Source organism: Nyctibius grandis, chromosome 11 (genome assembly GCF_013368605.1).
Source record: "Nyctibius grandis isolate bNycGra1 chromosome 11, bNycGra1.pri, whole genome shotgun sequence".
Classification (NCBI taxonomy): domain Eukaryota; kingdom Metazoa; phylum Chordata; class Aves; order Nyctibiiformes; family Nyctibiidae; genus Nyctibius; species Nyctibius grandis.
The window spans coordinates 8442131-8467514 of NC_090668.1; the positions used below are offsets into that span (position 1 = coordinate 8442131).

A 25384-nucleotide genomic window follows, 5' to 3' on the forward strand; every position below is an offset into this window, starting at 1 on the left:
TCATTAGTAGATGCTCTATATGTGTGCTTTCTGCCATTTGCCACATATCTACAAGGGAGTGTCTTCAGAGTGCAGAGAAACCTGTGAACTGTTGGAATATTATAAGTCTTACCTTGAGATGTCAGCCAAGATCTTCAGTATAGTCACAGTCGCTACTGTGCTTATTTTCACCCTAAAGATACAACTCTCAATGCAAGCGCCGCTGAATGGTAAAGTCTTTCGGCTTTCTATTTTATTGTCACTTGTAACTTAGGTCAGCTAACATATGTGGAAAACTGGCATCTTTTAATTATTACTATTTCAATAGCATGCTCAAAGTTGTATATTGTTGCAGTCTGCAGTTGTTTGGAGTTAGTATTCTTATTTCAGTTTCTCAGAACAGGTATTCTGATATATACAGGAAAAATAAATTTGTCCTCCGATTTAGTTTGTGTTACAGACTTCTTGCATGCTCAGTATGCCTTGCTTTGTGATCTTTTTGTTTCTCATAGAATGAAGCATAAACTGGCCCTTCTCAGAGTTAGTGGAAGCATAACACCTTTCCCTCTGCCCTGTTTATTTTTAAACCAGAGGAAAAGAATGTAGTCCCTGTGAAGCACCCCATATACTAGACCTCATTCTCTTACATTTAAACAGGACCAGTTTCAGGAGGTCAGCGCTCCTTACTCTCTTTTTAGGAGTTAATGTTCATCTATTCAAGCTGATTATAATAAATTTTCATCCATTGAAACTAATTATAATCCATCTCGTGTGATTATAGGATATAAAGGAGAATCCCTGTAAAGGGTTGTGTGAGAGGACTTACTCAGCATGTATATTCATGGGACGAAAATCGTGAAGGCTCAAGCATAATCCAGAGCAGTCAGCTTCATACAGAGCTGTGCCAAGACAAGCATTTTACCAGGTTTTTCGCATGAGTTTACATAATGGGTGGAATTCAAACTTTTAAGGTCGCCTTCTTTTTTTGGGCATATATCCTCTGAAAAATGCCTATATTCTCTAGCAGAATCTCCCACCTGAAGGGCAGAGGTTCCTAGAGCCTGGTGCTTTCCAGAATAACAGAATAAAGCTTGGTGCTTTCTCTGGCAACACAGAAGGTTTGGAAGTGAAAGGATGTGTTGAAAAGATGTCTTACATCCTGAAGGGAAGGCTGGAGAATTCCTATCTTAGAATTAGACACCCAGTACCAAGAAATGGCAAGAGCTACAGCATCTGCCTGTCTCTGACATCTTCCCAAGTCAGAGACGCAACTAATGTAGATTATCACAACTAAAACCATTCCCACTTTCCCATCTCCCAAGTGACACTGGAAACGTGACACTGTGTTACTCATCGGCACTCACCTGAACATGAACAAAGAGGCAGGAGAGTGCTCACAGGTACAGGGCTGTTGCTGCTTCCCTTCTAGATGTGAATCAGACACTCTATCAACTCTCCTCCAATTTTGGGAGACTGTGTGACAGTCTGCCTCATCCTCATTTCATTATCAAGCAGAACAAGGGTAATAGCAACCTTGCTCACAGTCTGAGGATGGCAGCAAATCACTTTTGCAGCTCTACATGTTCCTTCAGACAAAATCTGAAGGAATTCACCTACAGAATGTGCTGACCAGAGGACACAAGCACCCCCCAAAAAACTTAGTAAGAGAAACTCCCTGCAGAGAGAAGGGGAGAGGAGAATGAGGTTTCTCATCTTGAAATCTATGAAAGTGCAATAATTCTTCTACGCAAGGAACCTGGGGACTTCAGCCAGAATGATTACACAGACCTTGTTTTGAAAATTCCAGTGTAAAAGAACAAGGCACACTGGTCCTAACGAACTGGAAGCAGAGAGCTTCCCAACATATATCAATACAAAAGAACTCAGAGCAGCTGTTTTGCACATCCCTACAAATTAATCCCAAACATTTCACACAACATTCTTTGGAGAAGAGCTGTATCTGTGACCATGCTTCAGAGTACAAGAAATGCAGCCAAGAATCATGTACCGAGCAGACGTGTGCATGTAAGGATAAATATTTGCCTGCATGCATGCACGCACACACAGGCACGCTGAGTGTTTGCAAGACTCTTAATTCAGGACTGTTTTCTAAGCAGAAATAAAATTAAATTTGTGGAGAGTAAAGATCTGCATTAGCCTGATAACCAAAACTGTTCAGATCTGTCAGGACAAGCACCTGTAATTATACAGCAAGCTTAAAGACCGTAAGCAGGTTTCAGGACCAAAAAAAAAAAAAAAATTAGAAAGAGTATTTAATAAGTCAAAACATTTCCAAAGACACGCAGAGACACTGTCCCAAGTTCAGTTCCTTAAACAATGGATGAATACTGATCATTTTAACACTCACTCAACCCCTCAGGATTCTCTGAGTTATATGGGTTCGTCTATCATACTCCTTTTTTTCGAAGTCCATCTATTCCTATCTATCTGTTTCCGTTGGCAAATCCCAGAGCCACTGTACAGAAATGACTGTCCATCATTTCTCAGTGTAGCAACTGGCAATCCACTGATGTTTTTCAAACTTAACTAGGCACAACAGGATTCATTATAGCTACACCCCTTTTATATTCCTTAGTTTCCTAACCAGAAAAAAATCAGGGATGTATCTACATACAGAGTCTGTGGCTATTCCATACACATACAAAAAAAAAAGACTGAAAAAGTTTTGCTCCAGGATTTAAGTGACCACAAGAAAGTCAAGCCCTATGGGCAGGATCACAGGGGTAATTATAGTTATAATTTGGGTGAGAAAGGTTCATAATCTTTGAAAGCATTTATGTTTTGCTCAACATCTGGGGCTAGAAAGACAGACAAAAGTATTGCAAAATTCAGTACGTGGGTTTAAGTGGCAATTTGTTTCTTTACAGAGTAAGATCAACTTCAAATATTCACAGTAATATTTCCTTTGTCTTTAAACAGGGTCCAAATGGTCTTATATTGGTAAGTACTAACTAATTTGTACATACTAAGTTGTGGCTTTGTTCTGTATTTTAAGGGCAACATGCCAAATGTATTCTGGTGAGAACCTACTGGGTTCACTATCTTTACCCACGTTTGGATCTGGCCCATTGTCTTGAAATCTGTTATTCATCCATCAGGTTTCATATCTGGGTGATTAAGAGTCAGCTATTAGGTTCTAAATTGCCATGCAGAATGACAGAAACTTCAGCAGACTAAGACTGGCCCTACAACTGCAGAGGTTCCCCAAAGCCCTCTGTTTCCCTAACAGTCACAGACCAGCAGCACATTTCTTCCTAGTGCTGCAAAGAGCATTCCTCTCCCTACCCACATGGGTCTTCATTTTCAAGGAGAGTCAGAGTTCAGCAAGTCACCTGTATCGTGTTAACTGGAGACTCAGCTCCCTGAAAAGCCCAGCACTGACAAGGTAGAATAAATCATATTCAGGAAAGCAGTGTTATTTTGTACACTAGTCCTTTAAGTCAGCTACTAACCGAGAAGGATCTAAGGGCTGCTCAGTTATTTCCTCATCCAGAACAGTGTTTTGTATGCCACATGCCCACAGAGAAGTAAGCAGTACTGAGAATCTCAGCAAAAAATGCTTGTTCCTAAGCCTTTGGTGCTACTCCAAGACAACACAAAGAACCTCTGAGGTTGAACTTGCTGCTAATAACTACTCCCTTTGGCTGTGCTCTGGTCTACCTGACTCATTTCACATAAACAAAAGGAAAACTGTCAGCTGCATGCCTACGGGTATTAATCTAACTGCCAGTATGCGTACATATACTTCACATTCTCATTAGGGAAAAAAAAGCTCAATACAGTTTGAATAACAGAAGTCTGGGTTTTCCACCTTAACAGCAGCCATCAGATGAACCTAACCCTGCCAGGCAGTAAGGAAAGTAAGACTTCTTTTACTACCATCAAAGTAGAAGTTTTACCCTCCCTCCCGGGTTAATGCTTGTTTAAATTAGTTACTTCTCCCTTTCTGGGAATTTGGGTACCAGCATTTATTTCAGAGTATGTTATTCTCAGTGTCCAACTTCATCAATTCCTGTTAAGCCCTTCCATACTGCAGCCCGATTTCTAGCATGTAGGATAGAGGGAAGGTTCACAAAACAGATTCTTGATTTTTTCCTTCAACTACTGATTTTCAAATATATCTAGAAAGCAACACCAAAAATTAAAGTGGCAACTGAACATGTACAGAATAGTTCTTTTCATATACCTGGCAAAATGCAGAGGTAGAATATTGGTCTGCACAGAGAAAAATGGTGATTCTGCAATGAGCCAGAAAAGAGCCTCGCCATACTCTCCTACTGATCCTGGTTCCTTACGGCAGCCTACACCTTCCACCATTTACCTTTATCCCTGCAACATTTTGCAATGCCTCCCACTAAAATTAACTCAACAGGTAGAGGAAGTCAAGCCATTATATAATCACAGTGCAGACTGATGTCAATATGAGGGACGAGGTACAAAATTAAGGGTGGAGGAGAAATCCGGGTGCTGATTGTCCATGAGAGTTCTATTTGTTCAGTACGACAATATGTAAAACTGAATGTTGATATAGCACCAGCAGCTCAGGGCATGGTGGCAAAGCAAGATGACACTGCATGTGATCAGGGCTTATCTTTTCAGCGCAAGCTTTCCAAAGAAACGAGCTTTTGGCTTCACTATAATGGAAACTACTGCATTAGATACAATATATATAAAGGCTAAACCTCTCCTCTATTTGCCTCTTCCTTAGACAAACTGCAGCAACGCTATTTGTTCTTCCTGATTTCACTACTCTTGTATATAGCCCGAGAAAAAGTGCCTGGAAGAAAGAGCACAGCCAGTGAGCTGGGGAATAAGCCCTCAGTCCCCTCTGACACAGGCTTGCTTTGTGTTCTCTGATGGGCTGCCTCACCTTCTGTGGAATGGACTAAGTAGATCAAGTGTATCATGAGAAAAGCGTTTTCAGTTAAAGAACAAAAACAATTGTTCCAATGCCCCATATCTCAGGCCAGCAGATGCATGCAGCTTTTCGCAATGTTGCTATGTGGCTGGGAGGTGCAGGCCTGAAGTCCTCGGCTGGAATGAAATCAGAATCACTCCTTGAGAGTGGACAAGCAGCTACAATGGAGAAAACTAGCTTTACAGCCAAGTTGAAAGTAACAGTGCCAATGAAATTATTAACATGCTTCAGCATGTGAGGAGACAATTTCACACTCCAACATAGACACAAGAACGGTTCTTAACAGACATCAGGCTAAATGAACTTGCAAACTCTTTAGTTTTACTGTTGCCAAATAGTCTACTTCAATTCAGTGAGGTGCTGAGAACCTGCGCTAAGACGCCTCCACATCCCCCTAGGAAATGCCAGCTTTAGTGAACACACTAGAACATGCCCAAAATTTCTCATATAGCACTTGAATGGAGTAGCAGGGACAGCTACAAGCCCTTGGCAATTCCTCTATCTCACAAGCTTTCCCCTGGACACGTATGTGGAAGATATACACATATTGGATATGTGTACACAGAATGGTATGACTGAGCTCTGCCTGTGCTCTGAGCAAAATGGAAACCATGTGGTCATGTTACTGTGGCAGGAAGCCTGGACTCTCAGCTTTCACTACTAACTCAGCCCTGGGCTAACAGCAGTTATACAGCTTCCAGCTGGCTGAAAACAGAGCAGAGTGCTCTGCCTGGCTGCAAAAAAACTACAGATGTTCCCTGGGTTACTGACCCAATGCATTTTACTACATTAGTTTACTTCAGATCAAGAGAACCTGGACACCCCATAAGAAGCTCCTAAAAGCTGTCAAAGGAGATGATACAATGGACGCATGCAGCCCTGGTACTGAGGGTATTTTGCTCAGCTCACTGTGCAGCTGGGCAGCAAGACTATCCAAAGAATTTTACTACTTTACTTACAAGCATCTTTTATAAAATAGCCATGAGGGCACTGCTAGGCTCAGGGTTATTTACAGCGCGGTAGGGGAGCACGCTCCCGGAAACTCATGTAAAAGAAAGCAGCCTGCAAGCTGGATTTGAGCAACCCGAGTTTGCACTCCCTACAGCAGGGAGTGTTCAGGGATGCATTGGGAGTGGTGTTAGCAGGAAGGGTCCTACTTCCACCCATACCAACAGCTCTGTACCTTAATTTGCTCACTCCAACACCTGAATAGTAGTGTTGGGTGGGTAGGACAGGTCCATGGCACAATTATTGCTCTGCTGACGCAGTCCTGATGGGATCCTTGTAGCAGCAACCATCATCTGAGATGCCTGGGTCTTTCCCTTTGTCACAAATGTTGTCACCAAAGGAGGAAATTAACTACTAAGATATTTTTTGCAATACTTCTTATGTTAATACCTTTTGGGACTTGTAGTACAGGCCAATCTTAATACATCCAAATGCTATTCTTTATTCAGTAGTGATCAGAGCCTTTGTAAACACAATGTGATTTCCACTGAATTTATCTGAATCTGCTTGGCACAGAAAAAGGAAAATCTGGTTCACAATCAATCATTCATTTTCAACAGAGCTAGCTGAGAAATGCCTTCCAGCTGTGTGGTTTATCTACCATGGAAATCTCAATTTCACGTATGCAAACCCAAGCTGCAGTGAGCTCAGCTCTTTGAGACAGGAGTTTTGAGGCACTGAAATTAGGAAGGCCTACATGGCAGAATTTCTAGAAAAACTGTTTTTTTACCAAAAAGGGGGTTTTGTTTGGTTTGGTTGGGGTTTTTTTTGGTTTGTTTGCTTGTTTTTTAAATTGAGCATGAGTAAGAAACAAGCAAAAACTGCTGTGGCTTAGAGGCCTGTGAGTGGAGTTGCAGATTTATGTCAAGGAAAGGATAACTGCTAGTAAAGGTCAAGGTATATAAAGACTGCAACAACTACAGCATTTTATAGAAAAGATGAAAGTTTTCTTTCTGAACTGCTGATGTTGGTGTGGAAGTTCCCATACTCTGTTGCCAACTCTTAAAGGCATTCAATTCATCCAAACATAGTACTGAAAAAGTGAGTGGTACTTCGTGACATGATTTCCACTGGCTGGGACTAGACTTCTATTTTATGCATCAAATAAAAATTACCTATTTAATTATCAAGTCTCCAAACCTATAACACGTAGTATGTTAAAGTCTTCTTGCAAACTCACTATCTTATCACTGCACAGAAACCCCAAACCTTTTAAAATTACTGATGTGTTTTTACAGTAAAGGCTTCTCACCAATTTTTCTGACACTGCTGTAATCTTAGCTCCCTGGAAAGGGTTAAAAATCAGTGTCATTGTTTTGAACACCAAGTTTCAACCTCAAGAAACTATCATTTCCTGGTATATCCTGTCATATATTTTCCTGGGAAATACTCTTGAGTATGTACATCCCATAGTATGGAATTTATGCTCTTCTGGATGGATCCATTATTTGCCAAAAAGTACACACAGGATAGTATACAGTCTTCTATGATGTCAGCATCACATTGATCAGCTTTTAAAAAGAATTTCAGTAACTTCAAGATAGTACCATGAAGATTTAAGAGAGAAATTAATGTGATTAGCAGTGAACTGGAATCAAAAGATGTAAGTTACAGCAACACCAAGACCTGTTTATACTGAAAAGCATTGATTGAGTCTGAGTATCCACACTGCAAACAATGTCATGTGCTAGCCTATGTCTTGAATAATCTTAGAGAGCTTTAACAAGGAAGTAAGTCTGTCTTTGAGCACCAGAATTGAACTTGCCAATTCTGTCACGTGCACTATGTTTGAGTCAGATTCACCCCCACTATCCATATCCTCAGAAACTGTCTTTCACATTAAAAAGTGAGCCTCTAGTAATACTCTCCTGACTGTTAATTTTCCTTCAGAAAAGGTCTGAACTCTGTTTTGCCACTGAGGACCTGATCTAACATTAGATTCTGTCATTCACAATTCATGGAAGATGTTAACATACTGGAGAGACTTCAAAGAAGCCACAAGGAATATTATAGGTTTGGAAAAGAAGCCTTCTAACCAGAGACTCAAGGAACTCAATCTGTTTAGTTTAAGACAAGTGAGAAACTATGTCCTCTATGTTATAAGTACTTCAATGAGGAACAGAAGCATGCTAACAGGAGGCTCTTCAATTTCTAAGCAAAGGATTAAAAGCAATCACTAAACGAAGTCAAAGCTAGACAAACTCACAGTGAAAAGCAAGCTGCCATGGAGAGTAATTATCCATTGGGCACTAATGAAGTATCTTTTACCTGCAATGCTTAAAGGAAGAGCAGATGCTTTTTCCCTTCTGAAAGATATGGCCTCATTGAAGCAGAAATTAATGCAGGAAGGTCCAATGGCCTATGTTATACAGATCAGGCTGGGTGATCCCAAAAGACCTTCCTGCCTTAGAAAGAATCACGATGAATCTTTAGAGTCAAGGGAAACACAAGCTGCAAGTAGCTCTTTTGGTATTTAAATCCAAATTGTCTCAGCTTACAGCTTGCAAACAGCTGCTAGCTATTAATGTGTAATTAAATCAAAGGCACAATTAAAAATCTCTTGATATTATCTATTCTTTGTAGATTCTACCTAGGGCAAAAGACCGTGATGAAGATAAGTTTCACCAGAGTTTGAGCAAGTTACTGCAGGTCGAATTATCATCACACCTTCCATTTTTGCAAGTTAGCTTTTCACTGTGGGTTATGCAGTATTGCTAGATAGAGCCAGACAGTTTGTATGATAAGGAAAAGCTTATAAGGGTCTGGCTTTCTGTGTACTGAAAAGTACGGAAACTTTCCTCTGCCAACATGATGTCACTTCTTTCAGCAATTCTCTTCAGAAGGCTGGAATAGCTGCATTACTGTGCATATGCCTGTTACTTCCACAGGGAAAAGTAATTCATGTCAGTAAATAATCCAAATACTGTCATAGATCCAAACTCTACTTGTCACGATTGTGGGGTCTGAACAGAGACAATACCATCATGAGAGGGTCAGAGGCACTGTGGCTGGCTGGGGTGCTGCTGCCTGCAGGCCTAACCTGGTGAGCTACCAGGCCTGCAGTTCCCCAAGAGCATAACATCAACAGCAGCTGAGATCGCAAAAAAATTGAGGGGCAGTAAAGTGTCTCTGTGTAAGACTGTTGTTGGCGTTTGGCCCTTTTCTATCTAACAGCACACTGGAAAGATGAAATTAAATTAAAAAAAAAAAAAGTCTTAAAAATTCAGAAAAGGCTCCTTTTCCGAATTTTGGGTGAAGGCTGAGACAGGGGAGTTCTTATGTTAATTGCATAGTTAAGGCTTGACAAATCTCTCTCTCTGTTAATTTACACAGGTCCTGACGGAGAGAAGGCCTGGCCAAAGAAATATCCATTTTGTGGAGGAGTGTTCCAATCACCGATAGATTTCCACAAAGATATTCTCCAGTATGATTCTAATCTCTTGCCTTTGGAATTCATAGGCTACAATGTGCCCTCCACTGACCAGTTTACATTGACCAATAATGGTCATTCAGGTAAGGGAGCTCAACGACAGCAAGGGATTGTGAAGGAAAGAGTTGCTGGAGCTTGTGATTTTTTATTTCACTGGTGAACTACTTTGATTATCAGATGAAATTAACCTGCAGTGATGAAGCCTTCACATCAGAATACCTACATCTACAGAACAGGCTAGGGAAACTTGGGAATGTACTAAGTACGAATGGATTCGCAGTAAGCCAAATTGACTGTGGTTTTTAAATACACTCTAGGCATGTCAGAATTAATTCCTGAGCTTTTCTTATTACTTTGGTTGGAGTGCTCCAAAACAGAAACAGATTTTGTGATTCTGTTAAAAAGAGATAAACTGATAAAATATGGGTGCAAGGGGTCTCTGACATTCCAGTCTAATCAAAGCAGCTCAGCTGAATTGGGGGGGGAGGAGGGAAAGCTAGGAGCACCTTTCTGTTTCTTTGACTCGAGATAGAAACCTCTTCAGTGTAAGATAAGACAGATAGATAAAAAGACAGAAAAGTAATTAGAAATAGCATACAAACATGCCCTGCGCTGTAGTACTAAACAAAGTATCAGTACAGTAGGTAAAAGCAGAGAAGATGCAGTCTCATAAAGGTCTACTATATTGACACGCTATACAATACCAGTAAGCTAGTCCCACCATTTTTTGTTCCTTCCTTAAACATTTGAAGACATAGAAATATGAGGTTATAAGGCCCTCCTTCTTTGTATCCTCCTTTATTGCATAAGCATCAAAAGAACCTGTGTTATAAAAAGGCCTCTGCCTCTGCTCTTTTCTGGTATGCTTGGTTAAAAGATGCCCAACATGCAAACATCTCTTTTTTCCTCACTCCTTCAGTGGGGTAAACCTGCTCTGTAGAACATCATAAGCCCATTCTTCGGTAAGGGCCAGCCTCTTAGGGTATGGTTCCTGGTCTTCCTCTTGATCAGTTTCTCCATCAAAACCAGGTTGCTTTAGACTAGGAATGGCTGGAACACCCTTTCCTCGTGAACCTTCTTTTCCTAAGAGCCTTTCTTGGTCCTGAGTGAAAGATTGTACTGTCACAGTTGAATGTATTAGGCCGATATAAGTGACAGGTAATAGGCAGAGAAGGAAACTTTGTCATTGTGGACTTTAATGGTGTCAGAGAGCAGGTGGAGACAAATGAACAACACTGAGAGCCTGTCTCTCACATAAGAATCACACAGGTAAAAGCAAATTCCTCATAGAGCCTATGTCAGTAACATTGTCAGATCTTGCCCCTAAAACAAGAAATTCAACCACTTCCTAATGAAAGCCAAGATAAAAATATATCCCCCACTCAGTAAAAATGGGAATTCACTTCTAAGGTCAGTGCCCTCCTAGAAAGCAGGGTGCATGTGACCCACTCTAGAATTCTCACTCAGATATGAACCTTAATTGCTCTGAGTAATGAAAAATTAGCCTCTGTTAGAGTGATCATTACACCATCTGCTGCTGTCTTCTCTTACGGCTAGAGAGGAAATCGGTAGGATGCTTACTATTGTGGTATCAGTCATTCCTACATTATGATTAATGTGCTTCACCAGCCAGCTAATCCAGACACAATTACCTACTTCCGCTAGACTGAAAACAGTAGAGCTCAAAAAAACCTTTTTATCACTAGTATAAAAATACATAGGTTTGCAGCTGCTTCTTCATTAAGGTTTTGAGCCTTGTTTCCCCTGCAAAACATGGCTGGGACACTCCAGAAACAAATTGTATTCACACTGGAAAATAATAAAGATAAATTGCAAAGAAACCGATCTGTTCTTTACATAAATCGTTGCTTTACAAAGTACCAAACTTCTCAAGTGAACAACTCAGCTTCTGCTGAGTTGAGAATTACTACTGTAATTTCTGCACAAAAAAAAATAACCCAGCCTGTCTTCCACACTGGAAAGCATTAGTGAGCAGCAGGGAGGGTAATGCATACAAAGGTCTCCCTCCAGCATGTCAAGAGAGGAAATGCTAATTCTTAAGGCCTGTGATTATCTTGCTGCTTGACATCAACACTCTGGGTTTCGGGGGAAGCGGGGAGAGGGGGAAGTTTATTCGGTTTTGCCATATGCTCCTAAAAGAAGATTAAGAGGCAGAGGAGTTCAATATAACAAGAGTTTAAAAATACCATGAGAAATATTAATTTATTAAGCCATTTTCAACCATTATATAAGAGGACTGAAAGAAGGCACATGAGCCTAAGTTTTGCTTCGACACATCAGTAACTGTCTCTTCAATAAGACTGAGATAATTTTGCATTCTTCAGGGAGAAGAAAGATTTCCATTAGCAACAAATCTCATTCAATTCCTTTAGTTTAAGAAAATAGAAAAAGGGTATAGTCTAAATTCTCCTGAATTGCCTAGAAAGGGTTAAAGACAACTAAAGTGTTTATCTCCTTCCACAGACTGAGACGGATTTGAGTTAAGAATCTGCTTTGTTCATGCTCCATACGTAATATACTTAGACACGGTATTTTTATTTGCCCTGTGCTTGAAAGCTGTAGTATCATTTGCTCCCATCTGGTTTTGGTCTGCTTACAGTGAAAATGTATCTGTTGCCTACTATGTACATCAGAAACCTCCCGTTTGAATACACTGCATCTCAACTTCACCTACACTGGGGAAACAGAAACAAGTCGGAAGGCTCAGAGCACACAGTCAGTGGGAAGCATTTTGCAGCAGAGGTAAGACAAGCTCGGATCAGGGAAAGAAACAAAGAAGGTTGGGCATGTCCCATCGTTTCAAAGTGGGATCTTTATCTTGGGTATATGACTGTAAAAGGCTGCAAGGTTCTAATCCAAGTATTTATGATCTGGGTATATACTAAAAAAATGCATTGTGCCCCACAAAAAGAAGGGACTCCGACGTACTTTCATGAATATGCCACAAGTCAGGGAGTTAGAATTTAGGTTCTAAACTCAGGGCTGGCACTGGGTCACTTGAGTAGTTTCAAGCAAATTGCTAGATATTTGACGCCTTGGTTCTTCTCTGTAAACCAGGTATATCTTTTAGCTGCATGACATTGCTTCTCTGTATACCTTTACTCACCTTCTTCTATCCAGTGAAGAACTATTTGTTATCTTTTCTAATCCTAAATTACAAATTTGAGAATAGATTTTGAAAAGCAGTACCAATCAGATATTTACCCCAAATGATTAAAAGAGAAATCAGTCAGAATAATTTGCTTGCTTAACAGAACTTTAGGAATTTGTTTCTTCTCTAGTTACATTTAACACCGGGTTTTGCATTCTAAACACCGGAGAGCCCCAAGAGAGCGAAGATGTTACTTTTTCAGTAAATTTACTAGTACTACAGTAAAGATGCCTTGAAGCTGAAGTGATTGATCCTCTTTCCCCCTCATTTGGGGGGGGTGGGGAGGGGTAACTCAGCTACAGCAGGGCTGTGAGTGGGAGTTCCAGGACCCTTTGCTTTTCTCTAAAAAAATCTTACTTCTACACCCAGAAATCACTGAAGGATCCCATTGTATTGTCTGAGCCTGAGGTGGCTGCACTGGTCCTTTTTAGAAACGTTACCATAACATAGTATCTCTTTATTTGTAGCTGCATATTGTACATTATAACTCTGAGAAATATCCAGATATAACAGCAGCAATGGACAAAGTGGATGGACTGGCAGTTTTGGCTATTCTTCTTGAGGTAGGATGCAGGACCTTTTTTTTTTGGTTTAGAATATTCTTTCAATCATTAAGTCATCAGAGACCTTTAACATAAAAAATTACGTAATTATTTGATGATGCTGTGGCTAAAGAAAGGTTCTTCCTTTTCTCTTTCACAAAAAAAGGGCTAGATTCCAGCAGCACATACATAAACAGGAACAAATTTTAAGAAAATAGGAATTTTGAATATTTCCTCATGTTTTTCAGTAAATTGACTGCAGCTATGTTAAATCCATTTTTGCATTGATTTACAAACTAAGGATTGGTAGAGTTTATCAAACAACAGACAACAGTGAATTTCAAGCTCACTTACTCAAAACTGCCTATTGTAGCATGAAGCAGTTTTAACACAGCAGAGAGGCACAGGCAGACACAGCCCTGGCTTTAGCCACTACATGTAATTAGGATTTGACCACAATCTTCAGTTCGCAAACTTCCCAGATTCTTTGAATCACTGATTACAGTGGACAAGTAAATTCAGTGCCCTTTTTAAGATGACAGAAGGACAGCTTTCCAATTTTCCCCTCTAAAGCCCCACATACAAGCAATTAAACATAATGATGATCTGAAAGAAAATTTTTTAGAAGCTTGTACATATATAATTCTCCTTTTTCTTGAGGATTAAAACTCCTCAATAAGATTTATAAAGATGATTTTTAAATGTGAGCATTTTCTGCAGCATAAAAAAAATCTGAAAACACTCAGGTTTTCACATTTCCATCAAAAAAGTGAAAATGTTCTAGTTAGTTAGCACACAAAGCTCTAATTCTCATTCGTATTATCCAAGCTCACTTTCTAGTATCTCTAAGACTTTGACAATAATTTTATGTTAAATTTCAGTTCATTTGGAAGGTGCAGCTGTGAAAAGTGTCAGAGTATTGTATATTATGCTAGGGAATAATACTGTGATTCTGGTTATTTCTAAGCAATGGTGTTTAAAAATCAAATAAGGAAACAATGGAAATTAGGTCTTTGAAAAACTTTCAGACAGCTGGTGACTATTACAGTCGATCTAAGGACACCCGTTTACTATGTCTGGTTGTCAGAGGAGTTGCTAAGCACCAACTCTAAAGAATTCATAAAAAATGCATTGATTATGAGACGGGAAAGCTGCTGGTAGCAGTTGAAAAACATGGTCTTGTTTGATAGTTGAGTTATAGCCCTTGCCAGTGGCCCTGAGGTACCCAACAGTGTCATTCTTTATCTTCCTGGACTGTGAGGAGCAGCAGACTAAAAATGTTTGTGGGTGGAAAAATGTTGCTTTGACTAGAAACCAGCAGATGATCCGAGAAGCCTGTCAGTTGAGAACTTAGGCCTGCAATGTTCTCAGAGGAAATGGTTTCTCTTCATTGGCACAGCATGCTGAACAGGCAAGGGCAATAGGTCTTTCAAGTGCACACAAGAAGTCTACACTGCAGTTGTTAAGATAGCATTATGACAAAGCAGCTCCATTAGCTCTGGAGCAAGTAAGAGCATTATTGGGGTTGTGAGAATAATTAACATTTTGAGTGAAAATGAGTATTTATGCCATTCTAGTATATGAATATCTGGACAGTGGAGACACTTGCCTATGACAGAGGCCACCACATACTGCTGTCTGCTGTGTGCAGAAGCAAAGACTCATATTCAGACTACAGTGATTTGCACAGCTGTTAATGGTCTGCTCATTACAGATTGGACCCTTCAACCCTTCCTATGAAAAGATCTTCAGGCACTTCCGGAATGTGAAATACAAGGGTGAGTGGCTATAAACCTGCACTGGATTGAGAATGGCTAAGAGTATCAGATGTCACCCTGAGAAGGACTGAACCGGCTGAAGAAACAGTCCAGAAATACCAGGCAAACCTGTCACAAACTGTGAAAGACTTACAAATGCAGTGCATTTCTGTGAAGAGTGTACGGCTAGCATGCACCACGTGTTTCTGACTGGGCCTTCTTTCTTGTACATGGTGGGTTTTGGTTAATATGGCCACAGTTTATCTTACAGAATTCTGATTTGGTATCTAAACCAAGATTTGTACATAGGAAACCTAAAAAGCTGTATTCCTTATTAAACGGGGATCATTCCTGTTAAAATGTATTTTTCTTTTCCTAGTGATATGACTGAAAGCATCCCACTTACTGAAAAGCAAATTCACTCCACTGGTACACTACCTGTGTAGTAACGACACAGCGTCTAACACGAATCCCCTATTTTAGATCAGATGGTCCAAGTCCCTGGTTTCAATGTTCGAGAACTGCTTCCTCACAGACTGGATGAGTATTATCGCTATGAAGGATCCCTGACGACTCCTCCTTGCTACCCTAGCGTTCTCTGGACAGTTTTCCGACACCCTGTTAAAATTTCACAAGAACAGGCAAGTTTAAATACAGCACGTGTTTTCCTGATTGGTGTCTGCTAAAGAACAGTAAACACATATTGCCATTTCCTGGATTTCTCTTACAGTCCTGTAAAAATGAAAGATAACCATTGCTAAAATCCTTTAAGTGGGAAGAACAGCACAGAACTGACATAAATCAATATCCTATTCTGTTTGTAGTTAACATGTTTTCAGTTAACCACAATAAATAAAGGACAGACAACTGCATAGCAGTTGGTATAATATCAGCTTGAAAAATCACAGTCAAGTGAGATGTCTGAACCCTATTCACTAAGTATTTTAGTGCTGCTTTGGTCTTGACTGACTTAGATATGATAGGTTGGGTAGATGTTAAGTCTCTAAAAAGCATACAATGTGTTATTTGTCAATCTTTAATCCCCTGGTTTTTCTCCAACTTACGTTTTTTGTGCTCACCTAATTAGCTTTTTTTGTTCTTAGGTGGCCACTTACTTACATAGACTAAAAACTCCCAATCACTATCTTCTGATTCACCTAATTATAAACACAGGGGAAAAATGTTATTATCAAAATCTCTGATCAAATTACTGCATGTTCCTTGTTATGAAAGTCCATTCTTAACTTTGTCCACTCTGCCAGATCATGTCTTTACCAAAATAGAGAGTTCTTTCATAAAGTAGCTTTTAGTACTGATCAGGAGTTAAGACTGTGATAGGGAGAACGTGCTGCAAAGGGCCACCATGTTTCCTCCCATCCAGTTTTCCTGGCAGATAATTACTAAGCAGGATTAATTTTATCAGGATGCAAACAAAATACAGGTATGGGTTTGGAGACATCACACTGTTTACATGTTATTCTGTATTTGGGCTCACAGACCATGCAAGACTTAAGTATTACTTAATGTACCTTCTTCCCTTTGACTACCTCTTTGATTTCAAATGCACACTCTCAGGGATCATACACTGGCATTGCTTTTTCTATATTCTGGGAGCTGAACAGGGTGCTTCTCCTTGTAGTTACTGGCACTGGAAACAGCCATGTACTGCACAGAGAGTGATGACCCAGAACCCCTGGAAATGGTTGACAACTTCCGCAACGTTCAGGAATTTCACGAAAGACTGGTTTTTATCTCCTTCTGTGAAGGTGAGTTGTATGAACGCTTCTATGAAAAGAAACAGTGCACAGCGATTTGTGTGAACGCAAAATACTGAAGTGGCAGTCCTGTTGCACTGTTACCACTACAAAAATATAGCAATCTCATTTTCCCGCGGTTCACTTTGTTCCCTTTTCTTTGCTTACTGCACTGTTGCATGGGCAACTGTACGAGAATAACATATTCGAAGAGTATACAAGAAGTTTTATTGCCACAATGGCTATCAGGCAAGCCCTGCAACCTTTCTGATCAAAGGCAAAGAGATGAAGGAAGACATGTTTGGCCTTGTCATGCTTAGCAGAAATATTTGCTGTCACTCCAAACACTAAACAGTCTTTACAGCTGAGCTGTTTCAGTCAGCATAAGTGCTTGAGCTGGCCTTGTCTCACCAGTGACGTTTGCTGGTTCTCAGCAATATCGGGATTGTTTTTATGCACATTTAAAGGGAATCACAACTTTGTCTTCCAGGGAGACTGTTTTTGAGAAATTGCATAGAAGAGGTCCCTGAGGAATTCAACCTTGATAAATGAAAATAATTCATAACACTGGATTGTATGATACAGTGTTACAAATGAAAAAAAATTGCCATCTTACGAGGATGAACTGATTTAAAAGCTTAATTATGCAGTGTTATACAATGACAATGCATAGGTTTTGGGGTGGCGGTTTTGCACAAAAACCTGCATCTGTGGTGAGAAGCTTAGCTGTGCCCTACAGTAAGGCATTTGACTATATTGTTTGTGCAAAATGTATTGTTCCCATTTCTGTGTTGTCTTGCAAACAAATACTCTTATGCAGTTGTGAAGCTGGCACGCACTGAAGGCAGATGAATCTAGGCAAGACACTATACTATTTCAAATTGAGAGTAAAAGATTTTTAAAAGAAAAAGCAGATTTCGCAAAAAAGATTGGCCAAGCAGTAAACTTTCAAATTAATAAAATGTGTTAGCACCTAATTTCAACTTAGCCTGCTAGTTTCTTCACTGTTTAGATGAAAGAAGGGAAAAACACAGGAGTTGTCTATGTTGGGAAATTTCACACAATAGCCACCTCAAGGAACGGTTCTCCCTGCAGGCATACTGCAGTAGCTGTTCTTGCCATTCCCCTCTGCAGACAGCCCCTTTCATAATATATCTTTTTCAATATAAAGCTATAAAGGAGAAAAGTAAAAATTAGAGATCAGCCAAAACAAATCCCAGACACACCATTTCTCTGAAATCGGAGCTGATTTAGATTTGTCAGCAAAAGTTGGCCGGCCTCTTTGTCAGATTAGCGGCATCAAAACTCCCAACCAGAGCAGTGTGGAGCATCAGCAGCATCTGGCCCTTATTTGAAGCAAATCTCCATCTTTGAGCTAAAACTCAGAGACAATTTCAGAAGTCATTCTGTGGCTGGGGACCATTTGAGTTCTCATGGAAACACTTTAAGATCTTTCTAAAGCTTCCCATAAGAGGAACATAAATTTACTACTAAGTTTCTTTTGAGTGCCTTCTCTGAAATTATTGCACATAACTTAGTAATTATTTAAACAAGTATGTTGATGCTACTGTCCTTCCTACTTAAGCACATTTATCTCATTGCATTTTAATAATTTAGATCTTCACTCCTCTGTGTTTTTACTGGAGTAAAAAATACTTAACAGTTCCGAGCTGACTGAATATATATCGCTTGAACCACAAGCCACGACTTCCCATTCTCCAGCTCTGCATTAAATCTCTACGTTTCATAATCTCCAGAGCTCCAGCAATGAAGGCCAGATCTCCTTAAGTGCATGTCTCCTGACTTTTATTTTATTAACCATTCTATCTGCAGTTAATATAGTGGATCCTCAGGAGAAGCCTTATGGACCAAGTGTACAAAGAAGTGCAGGCTACAGTTCTAGAGGCAATACACAGTTTTCAGCACAGTTCAGGGATCCAAACTACCTCAGGTTCTCATTTCTGTACACTCAGCAGAAAGCTACTGACTAGAAAAACAACTATTTTAACTTTCAGCACAGAAGCACGGGCAGTGATTTAAGAAGAGATGGGATACTTCCCAATTTTGAGGTGCTGAGAACACATCCTTTCATTTAAGGTGTGATTAAGGAGCTGAAGATGTTACACCCAATAAGTAAAGTCATCACTATATGACTTTTTACTGAGCATCTTGAAAGGTGCTCAGGTTCTCAAGGACTCTTCTGTCTGTACACAGCTTCCAGTTTGTAAATAAAGGCCTAGAAAAGTGACTTTCCCCAAAAATAGCTGAGTAGTTTTCATCTCCCATCCTCATTCTGTAAGCTAGGAATGCATTTATTCCAGATACATCAAAAAAAAGGTCCCCAAGCCTGTTGAGACTACAGTGCAATGCACTGTAAGCATCCACACTAGCTCTTTCCAGTCAAGCAGCTGAAGCGGTTTTCTGCTTTCATTGCCATTCCTCCACTTGCCTCCTTGCTTCTTTGCTGCCAAAGTTATCTTATCATCATTCCCATTACTAGCAGCAGATAGCTAAATATTTAAGTCTAAACTAGTTTAGTTTAGTTTGATCTTTCTTCTATTTAAAGCTACCATTTCTGCTCTTGAATTACTGCTGAAAGAAGTTACTCTGATCGATCATCTCTTTTCTCCTTTTAATTTGTTTATAGTTTGGAGCCCAGTTTCAAGGTCTGACTAAAACAAAATACTGAGCACTGCTGGCTACCAAAATTTTGCGTCAGTCTGCATCAGCTCACACATTAACAAAACATAAGATTTTTCCCTTTCTGAAAGATGATGAATACCTTTCTGCTATGCATGATGAAGTCTCTGCAATCTCTGCAGTAAGCAATAACCTTAATCTTACTTATTCTTGATTCTGAAGCAGTAACAGAACAACCTCCCTATCAATTTATCAGCTAAGGAAAGTTTGTTTGTATTATGTTGGTAACAAGTGGAAACCTTGTTTCTTGACTGTAATATGACTCTGCATTAGACAAAAGTTATTTCTGTGACTATATACAACTCACATACAGGGCACACACAAGTCGCGCTTGGGATTTTGCTGGTTCTGTTCCTTGATTTCTCGTTGTATATACATGTATATACATATATAGCCATAGTCATAATATTCTATTCTGTCTTCATGCCTCTTATCAAGTCCCTATGCTGCCAGTTGCAGAGTATAATGGCTATAGAACAATGCCTCAACTTAATCTCATTTTAAAATGAGAATTACACTAGTAGTTCTCTTGTTGCTAGATTCTAACCAAAATACAGAAGAAAATTACAAGTTTACCAAATCATTAACAATCCTTAATAGCCCCATGATTAATATAAAAAATGGTATTTGTTGCACAAACAATATTTTGAGTAAACTAGAAGATGGCTAAATAGTGAAAAAGGGCAAGAACTAAAGTTTGTCAGTCTTTTTTCTGCTTTTGTGGATTGGGCAACTAGAAATGCCCCTCTCCTCCATGGCATTCTTTTATGACCAGGAAGAGGGTTAAAACTTTCTTCCCGAACGTCCAATCGCAAGCGCTGTCTGCCAACTAGAGAACTAGCTGGGTCCTGAATGGCTATTTTAGTAATCCCCTTCAAATCTCTGCTCAAGTCAGATTATGTACAATGGTTTTAAACAGCACAATCAGGATATGCAATATGGCTGCCAAATTTCTGAGACTGTAAGGCTTTCTCTGCAGGGTCTTTCTTAAATCCACACATAAACAATCTACTATAGCAATGCCACTGCAGAAACACTTACCGAAGTGACAGAAGTTCTGGGGTGACCAGCTACCTTATGTTTAAGACTGGCTCACCGTGGAATCCTAGAGATCCAACTTTTACTTTTTCTACCCTCTCAATTCATCAAGATTCAATACCTGGTGGACTTTGCAAGGGTATGTTTCTGATTGCTAACCGCATCTATGAGCCAGTGATTTTCTGAGACAGATTGGTCAGTCAGAAATGAGAAATGCAGTTTTCCATCTGTTTCTTAAGCTGATGTTTCAGCACCTGACTACCTGCTCTCTGTAAATCACACTCACTACTTAAAAGGTAGAGTTACAATCCATGATCCCAGTAACTGAAAATCAGATATTATGCTTTTCATCCAGGAATCTCTAAACACTTCACAGAAATAGTGTAAGATTATTTCCATCTATGGAGGAAAATTTGACTCAGATGTGACTTTCTCAAAATTGTTGCTGTGAACCAGTGCCAAACCCAAGAATAACATTTGGCTCTCCCTCTGCTAAGCCACATTATTTGGCTCCCAAGCAGAGGTGACACCAGCTATAAAAGCATTTTCAATGTATCTTTAAAGTTGGCATGACTTACCAGAGTTGAATTGTACGGGTTATTGCCCATCCTGCTGTTCTCACCCAAGAACTGGTCTCTATGGCTACGAAAGGCATTGCTCAGTGCTACTTTAATAGAAACCCCATTCAGTCTAAGTACATTTAATTACAAACGCTCATTGACTCTATCAGTGACCCATAGAAAAACGTTCTACCCATTTCAAAAAAGGTATTCATCACCCCTGTAATCTCACATTCCACCTACTACAGCCACGAAGGCTCCCTCACAGGTGCAGCCCCTCACCTCAAGAAAAAAAAAAAAAAGGGGAAGGTAGAAAAAATAAAGGAAGAAAAAAAGAAAGGGGAAGGAAAAAAAAGGTTCGTGTCAAAGCACAATTAAAGTGCACCTGGTTGCTGACTGCAAGTGCCCAGCCTGATGCAGCCAACTGTACCACAGGTAGGAACAGAGCACACTTATTAAGAAGGGAAGGAGAGGCCGTACACAGAATCATGGCTTGGGCCAGGCAACCACAGAAATTTGTGAAAGAAATCCTGTTGTGCACACCCTAGGCCCCTACTAAAGCAGGTTTTCAGAGCAAGTTTTCTGCCTTTTCAGTGTCAAGACTGAGGGTCGCCATCTTCACCCGAGCACAGACGCCACAAGATGGGGCCACTGAGCTGTGTTTTGTATCAAAAATGCAAATGACTGAAGTGTTAGGTCATCAGCATTTTGACGCCAATCATTAAAATCTAAATTCATGCTCACTATTAACAAGTACTACATATCAAAATGTCTCTAATCTTAAAGGATTATTCAGCAAAACTCAAGCATGTTTATAATGTATTTTGCCTGTCAGCAATCTATTCCAATAAAATCAGCTTCACATACGTGCAACTGAAATTTATTATGATGTTCAAACCTTCCACTGCCCATAAGTTAAATGGGAACTGGTGACTAGTTTTGATTACAGCACCATGATGAAATACTGTCTAACTAGATTTTGCAAGAAGGTCTTCTCATCAGGCAGAAATGTCACCTACCCTTCCTCTTCAAAGTACAAGCTCTTTTTCTACAATTATCTATTTGGTGTTGTATTTTGTTGTCCATTTGACACACCTTTACTATAACAAAACTCCCCTTTCTTAAAATACAGTTTTTCTTCAATTCCATGGATTGCAAGCTGCTTCTATTCAGTTGGACTTAAAATTAATAAAGCATCTAATGGGTTAAATGGGATACAGTTAAACTCTAGGTTTTACTTTTCTGTTTTCCCAGCAGCTGATTTGCGAAAATATTAAGACGGAACACATGGAACCTGTCAGCTTCACTCTGAAAGGGTTCTGATGCTGCTTAGAGAGAAAGTCATTTGATAAAATATAAAAAATAATGTGTAAATGAATTATGAAAATGCAGTTAAGAAAAGAGTGCTCACCTTCAGGATCTTTGGGAAGGCCAAAACAAACAAAAATACTTTCATTGCCAAAAATATATATGAAGGTCATTATCAAAGATGGCATTATAACGATAACGCTTAACAACTCCATGCAAACATGAAATCAGTCAGTTCTTCATACTAATATCTGGAATTCATTCTTACCTTCTTAGATGCCTTCAAGCAATGTTCTCAACAGCAAAGCATATCTCTTGTCAGCTGTCCATATTCAACGGTGTTCTGCTGCCCTGAAAAAACAAAAGGCATCAAATTTAACAGCCTTAGTTGCCTGGGTTTAGTTCTTCAGTTTTGCTTATGCTCTCTTACACATTACAGCATTGAAATCCAAAGAGTTTCTGCTCTGCTATGCCTGTGCCCGCGTGTTGGCTTTGTGACTTCAGCGGGTGTCTAAATTCACAACACTGTGAACTGTGGATCCAGTTGCGGGATTAGGACCTTCCAGTACACATCTATGCAAAGTTATCCATTCCATAACTGTAAACTGGTATGAGCAGGCTGTAGGAAAGTTGCAGATGTGGAATGCAAACGTTATGACAGATTAGAGACTAACCTTCTCCTCTCAAGTAAATGAAATTAACCATTTTGTATGCTTTCCCTCTTTCCCAGGTTTTGTTGTTTCTGTTGTGATAGCCTGCATTCTGGGAGTTCTCATCCTTCTTGCAGTAGCCTTCTGGCTACTGAAGAGGAAAAGGTAAGATGTCCGGCTGTCACATCACAGGACAAGAAGTCAAATCAAATTTTTCTTCTGACACAAAGAAGCGCTTGTGTGTCCGAAACCTTGCACATCTTTTATAGTAGTAATGTTTGATCTTTTGTAAGTTATGATCTCTTCCTACAAGCTTTGATTTGTTTTTATCACTATAGACATTATTTCTCCTGTATAATATACTCCAAAGTAATTCTATATTATTGCTATCAAAATATGTTTATATGGCTAAAAGGTCTCTACTTGCTGCGACCTTTGTGCCACAATGGCCACCATTCTGCCATTGTAGGAATGGTTGGTTTTTGTGAAAAGCAACCATATAAAGTTGTTTTTCCACAAAATAATAATTACTGGAACAGTGCTCATGTAAACCCTTAAAAGATACAAGGACAGGAAATAGGGAATTGCATGTGAGTACCAGGGAGAACACAAAACAACATTCCACTCTAGGTACTGACTGCTTCCACAAGCAGTTAGGAAATGAGACTCCCTTTCCAGACTAAGCGGGACAAGCAGGCTGGGTTGGTAACAGACTTACCCAGTTGTTCTATTTCTCAAGTGCCATTTGTTCTTCTTGTTCTTTTTCCTAGCATTGCTGCTCCTAATTCCTTTTTGAATCCTTTCATTTTTTCCTAGAACAGTAAGTAAAACAAGAGGGGAATGGAGTTTTAGAAAAAACCTCTCCCAAAGGTCACATCACTTAAGGGGAAGAAATCTGTACTGACAAGAGATCACTTAGCCAGACTGTTTGCCACCAAAGGCAAAATCTGGAAAAAAGACTAAGATTACAAAGTTTCCTACAGCCTGATCCCTTTGCAATCAGCATTGACTCTGCCACACAGGATGTGGTCTCCTGAAATATTTGTAACAATAAGCTACTGTGACATTTGCACTGGTACAGAGAAAAATAATCTCATGCATGCATAATAGACCATTTTAAGTAACCAATGGTGCTTTTCCTTCATTGGAATTACAATTATTTAATACATTCATTTCACTTTAGCTGCAAAAAGGGAGGTGAAGACAACAGAGGAGTCATCTACAAACCAGGCACGTACAAGGAGGAAGACCACATCTCCAAATTTTGATGCCCTGCTGTCACAAAAGTCCCTTTTCATTCATAGCACTGATTTATTTTGCATTGGTGGAATGTTCTTGGCTAACGATAAGCCTCGAGAGTGTTCTAAAAACGTATCAGCCAAAAGCTTTCTGTAGCCCTTGTTCTCTTGTTTTCCAGGGAGATATGATCAGTGGATACTCCTGAGCTAAATTCCTCACCACATTCTTTTCATGTTTGCTGCTTCCTGAGTCTGAGTCTTTTAATTGATTTTACACTAAATCCTAAATTCCAATTTTATGGATTGTTTAGCACAGATTTTCCCACAGGTATTCAAATCTGAAGACACTCAGCAAGCTTCAAGCACTCTTCCCCGCTAAATCAAGGTATTGGTTTTAGCATCATGAATATAAACAAAGGCAACGTGTATTTGAGATCAGAATTTGAACTAGGTTGTTCAGCAGATACAGTTTCGAAAATCACGGCAAATGATGCTAGCACATTCATCAGTGGCTTTGTAACAGAAGTGTTAGAGGAAAAGACAAGCGTAAATGCAATGAAAGCCACATAGATTGTTAATAGGGTTCAAACCCAGGAACTCAGTGCTGAAAAAACACTACTGCTAGAGGAACAGCTCACTTTCCAGTTATTACACAGCCTCACAGATCTGTTATGGAGGTCAGCCTCTGTCTGTCAGTGGAATTAGAGAAACATCTTGTCTTATTATCCTGCTCTTATTTAAATAGTGTGTGTATGAATGATGTGAAGATAATGCAGTTGCTGCTGCTTTTAAGCAGACTTGTCATTTAATCATAAAATCTTGATTGATTTTACACTATATATTACAACTGCAATTATACAGTAGATGGTTTTGCTGATTTAGTTCTTTGAATTTAGTAATTTAATTATTAGAAAGTAATCAAAATTATCTTTTCAAATCTCATAACCTAGATACTCTTGAGTCTCATTATGCATTTTTGAAAGTGAGAAGCATAAACCTAACTCTGTTTCCACTGAAGACAAGACGAAATGTCACTGACTTCAGGAAGAACAGGACAGAGCCAGCCTAGCCCCAGATGTATACAGAATTCCTCTTGAATTTGACATCTAAAATGAGGGTCTGAAATGCTGCTACTTCAGTATACAGGCAGGAAGTGATTGAGTACGGGCTTATACCTAAAATAACTTCAGGTCTGAATGCTGCTAAACACTACTGGGGAAATCCCAATCTAACTTTAGACTTAGATCCGTTTTACATTCAGTAGCACCACCACCACATTTGTGATTTTAAATAAAAAAATTGTTACTGT

At 39.5% G+C, this 25384-nt stretch overlaps 2 protein-coding genes across 2 annotated transcripts in view; one reads left to right on the forward strand and one right to left on the reverse strand.

The window, feature by feature from the left end:
* Positions 1 to 25384, reverse strand: part of USP3 (ubiquitin specific peptidase 3) — a 90127-nt gene that overhangs the window by 64354 nt on the left and 389 nt on the right. The window contains exons 2-3 of the mRNA XM_068410955.1: positions 23556 to 23649; positions 22456 to 22538 (exon numbers count right to left, since the gene is read on the reverse strand). The gene's annotated coding sequence lies outside the window, so the exon portion shown is untranslated. The remainder of the gene's footprint in view (positions 1 to 22455; positions 22539 to 23555; positions 23650 to 25384) is intronic.
* CA12 (carbonic anhydrase 12) lies at positions 119 to 24105 on the forward strand. The gene is made up of 10 exons (XM_068410741.1): positions 119 to 209; positions 2920 to 2940; positions 9260 to 9439; positions 11977 to 12119; positions 12996 to 13091; positions 14785 to 14848; positions 15311 to 15468; positions 16467 to 16593; positions 22918 to 23002; positions 24021 to 24105. The coding sequence occupies exons 1-10, from the start codon at positions 119 to 121 to the stop codon at positions 24103 to 24105; spliced, it is 1050 nt and encodes a 349-aa protein (XP_068266842.1).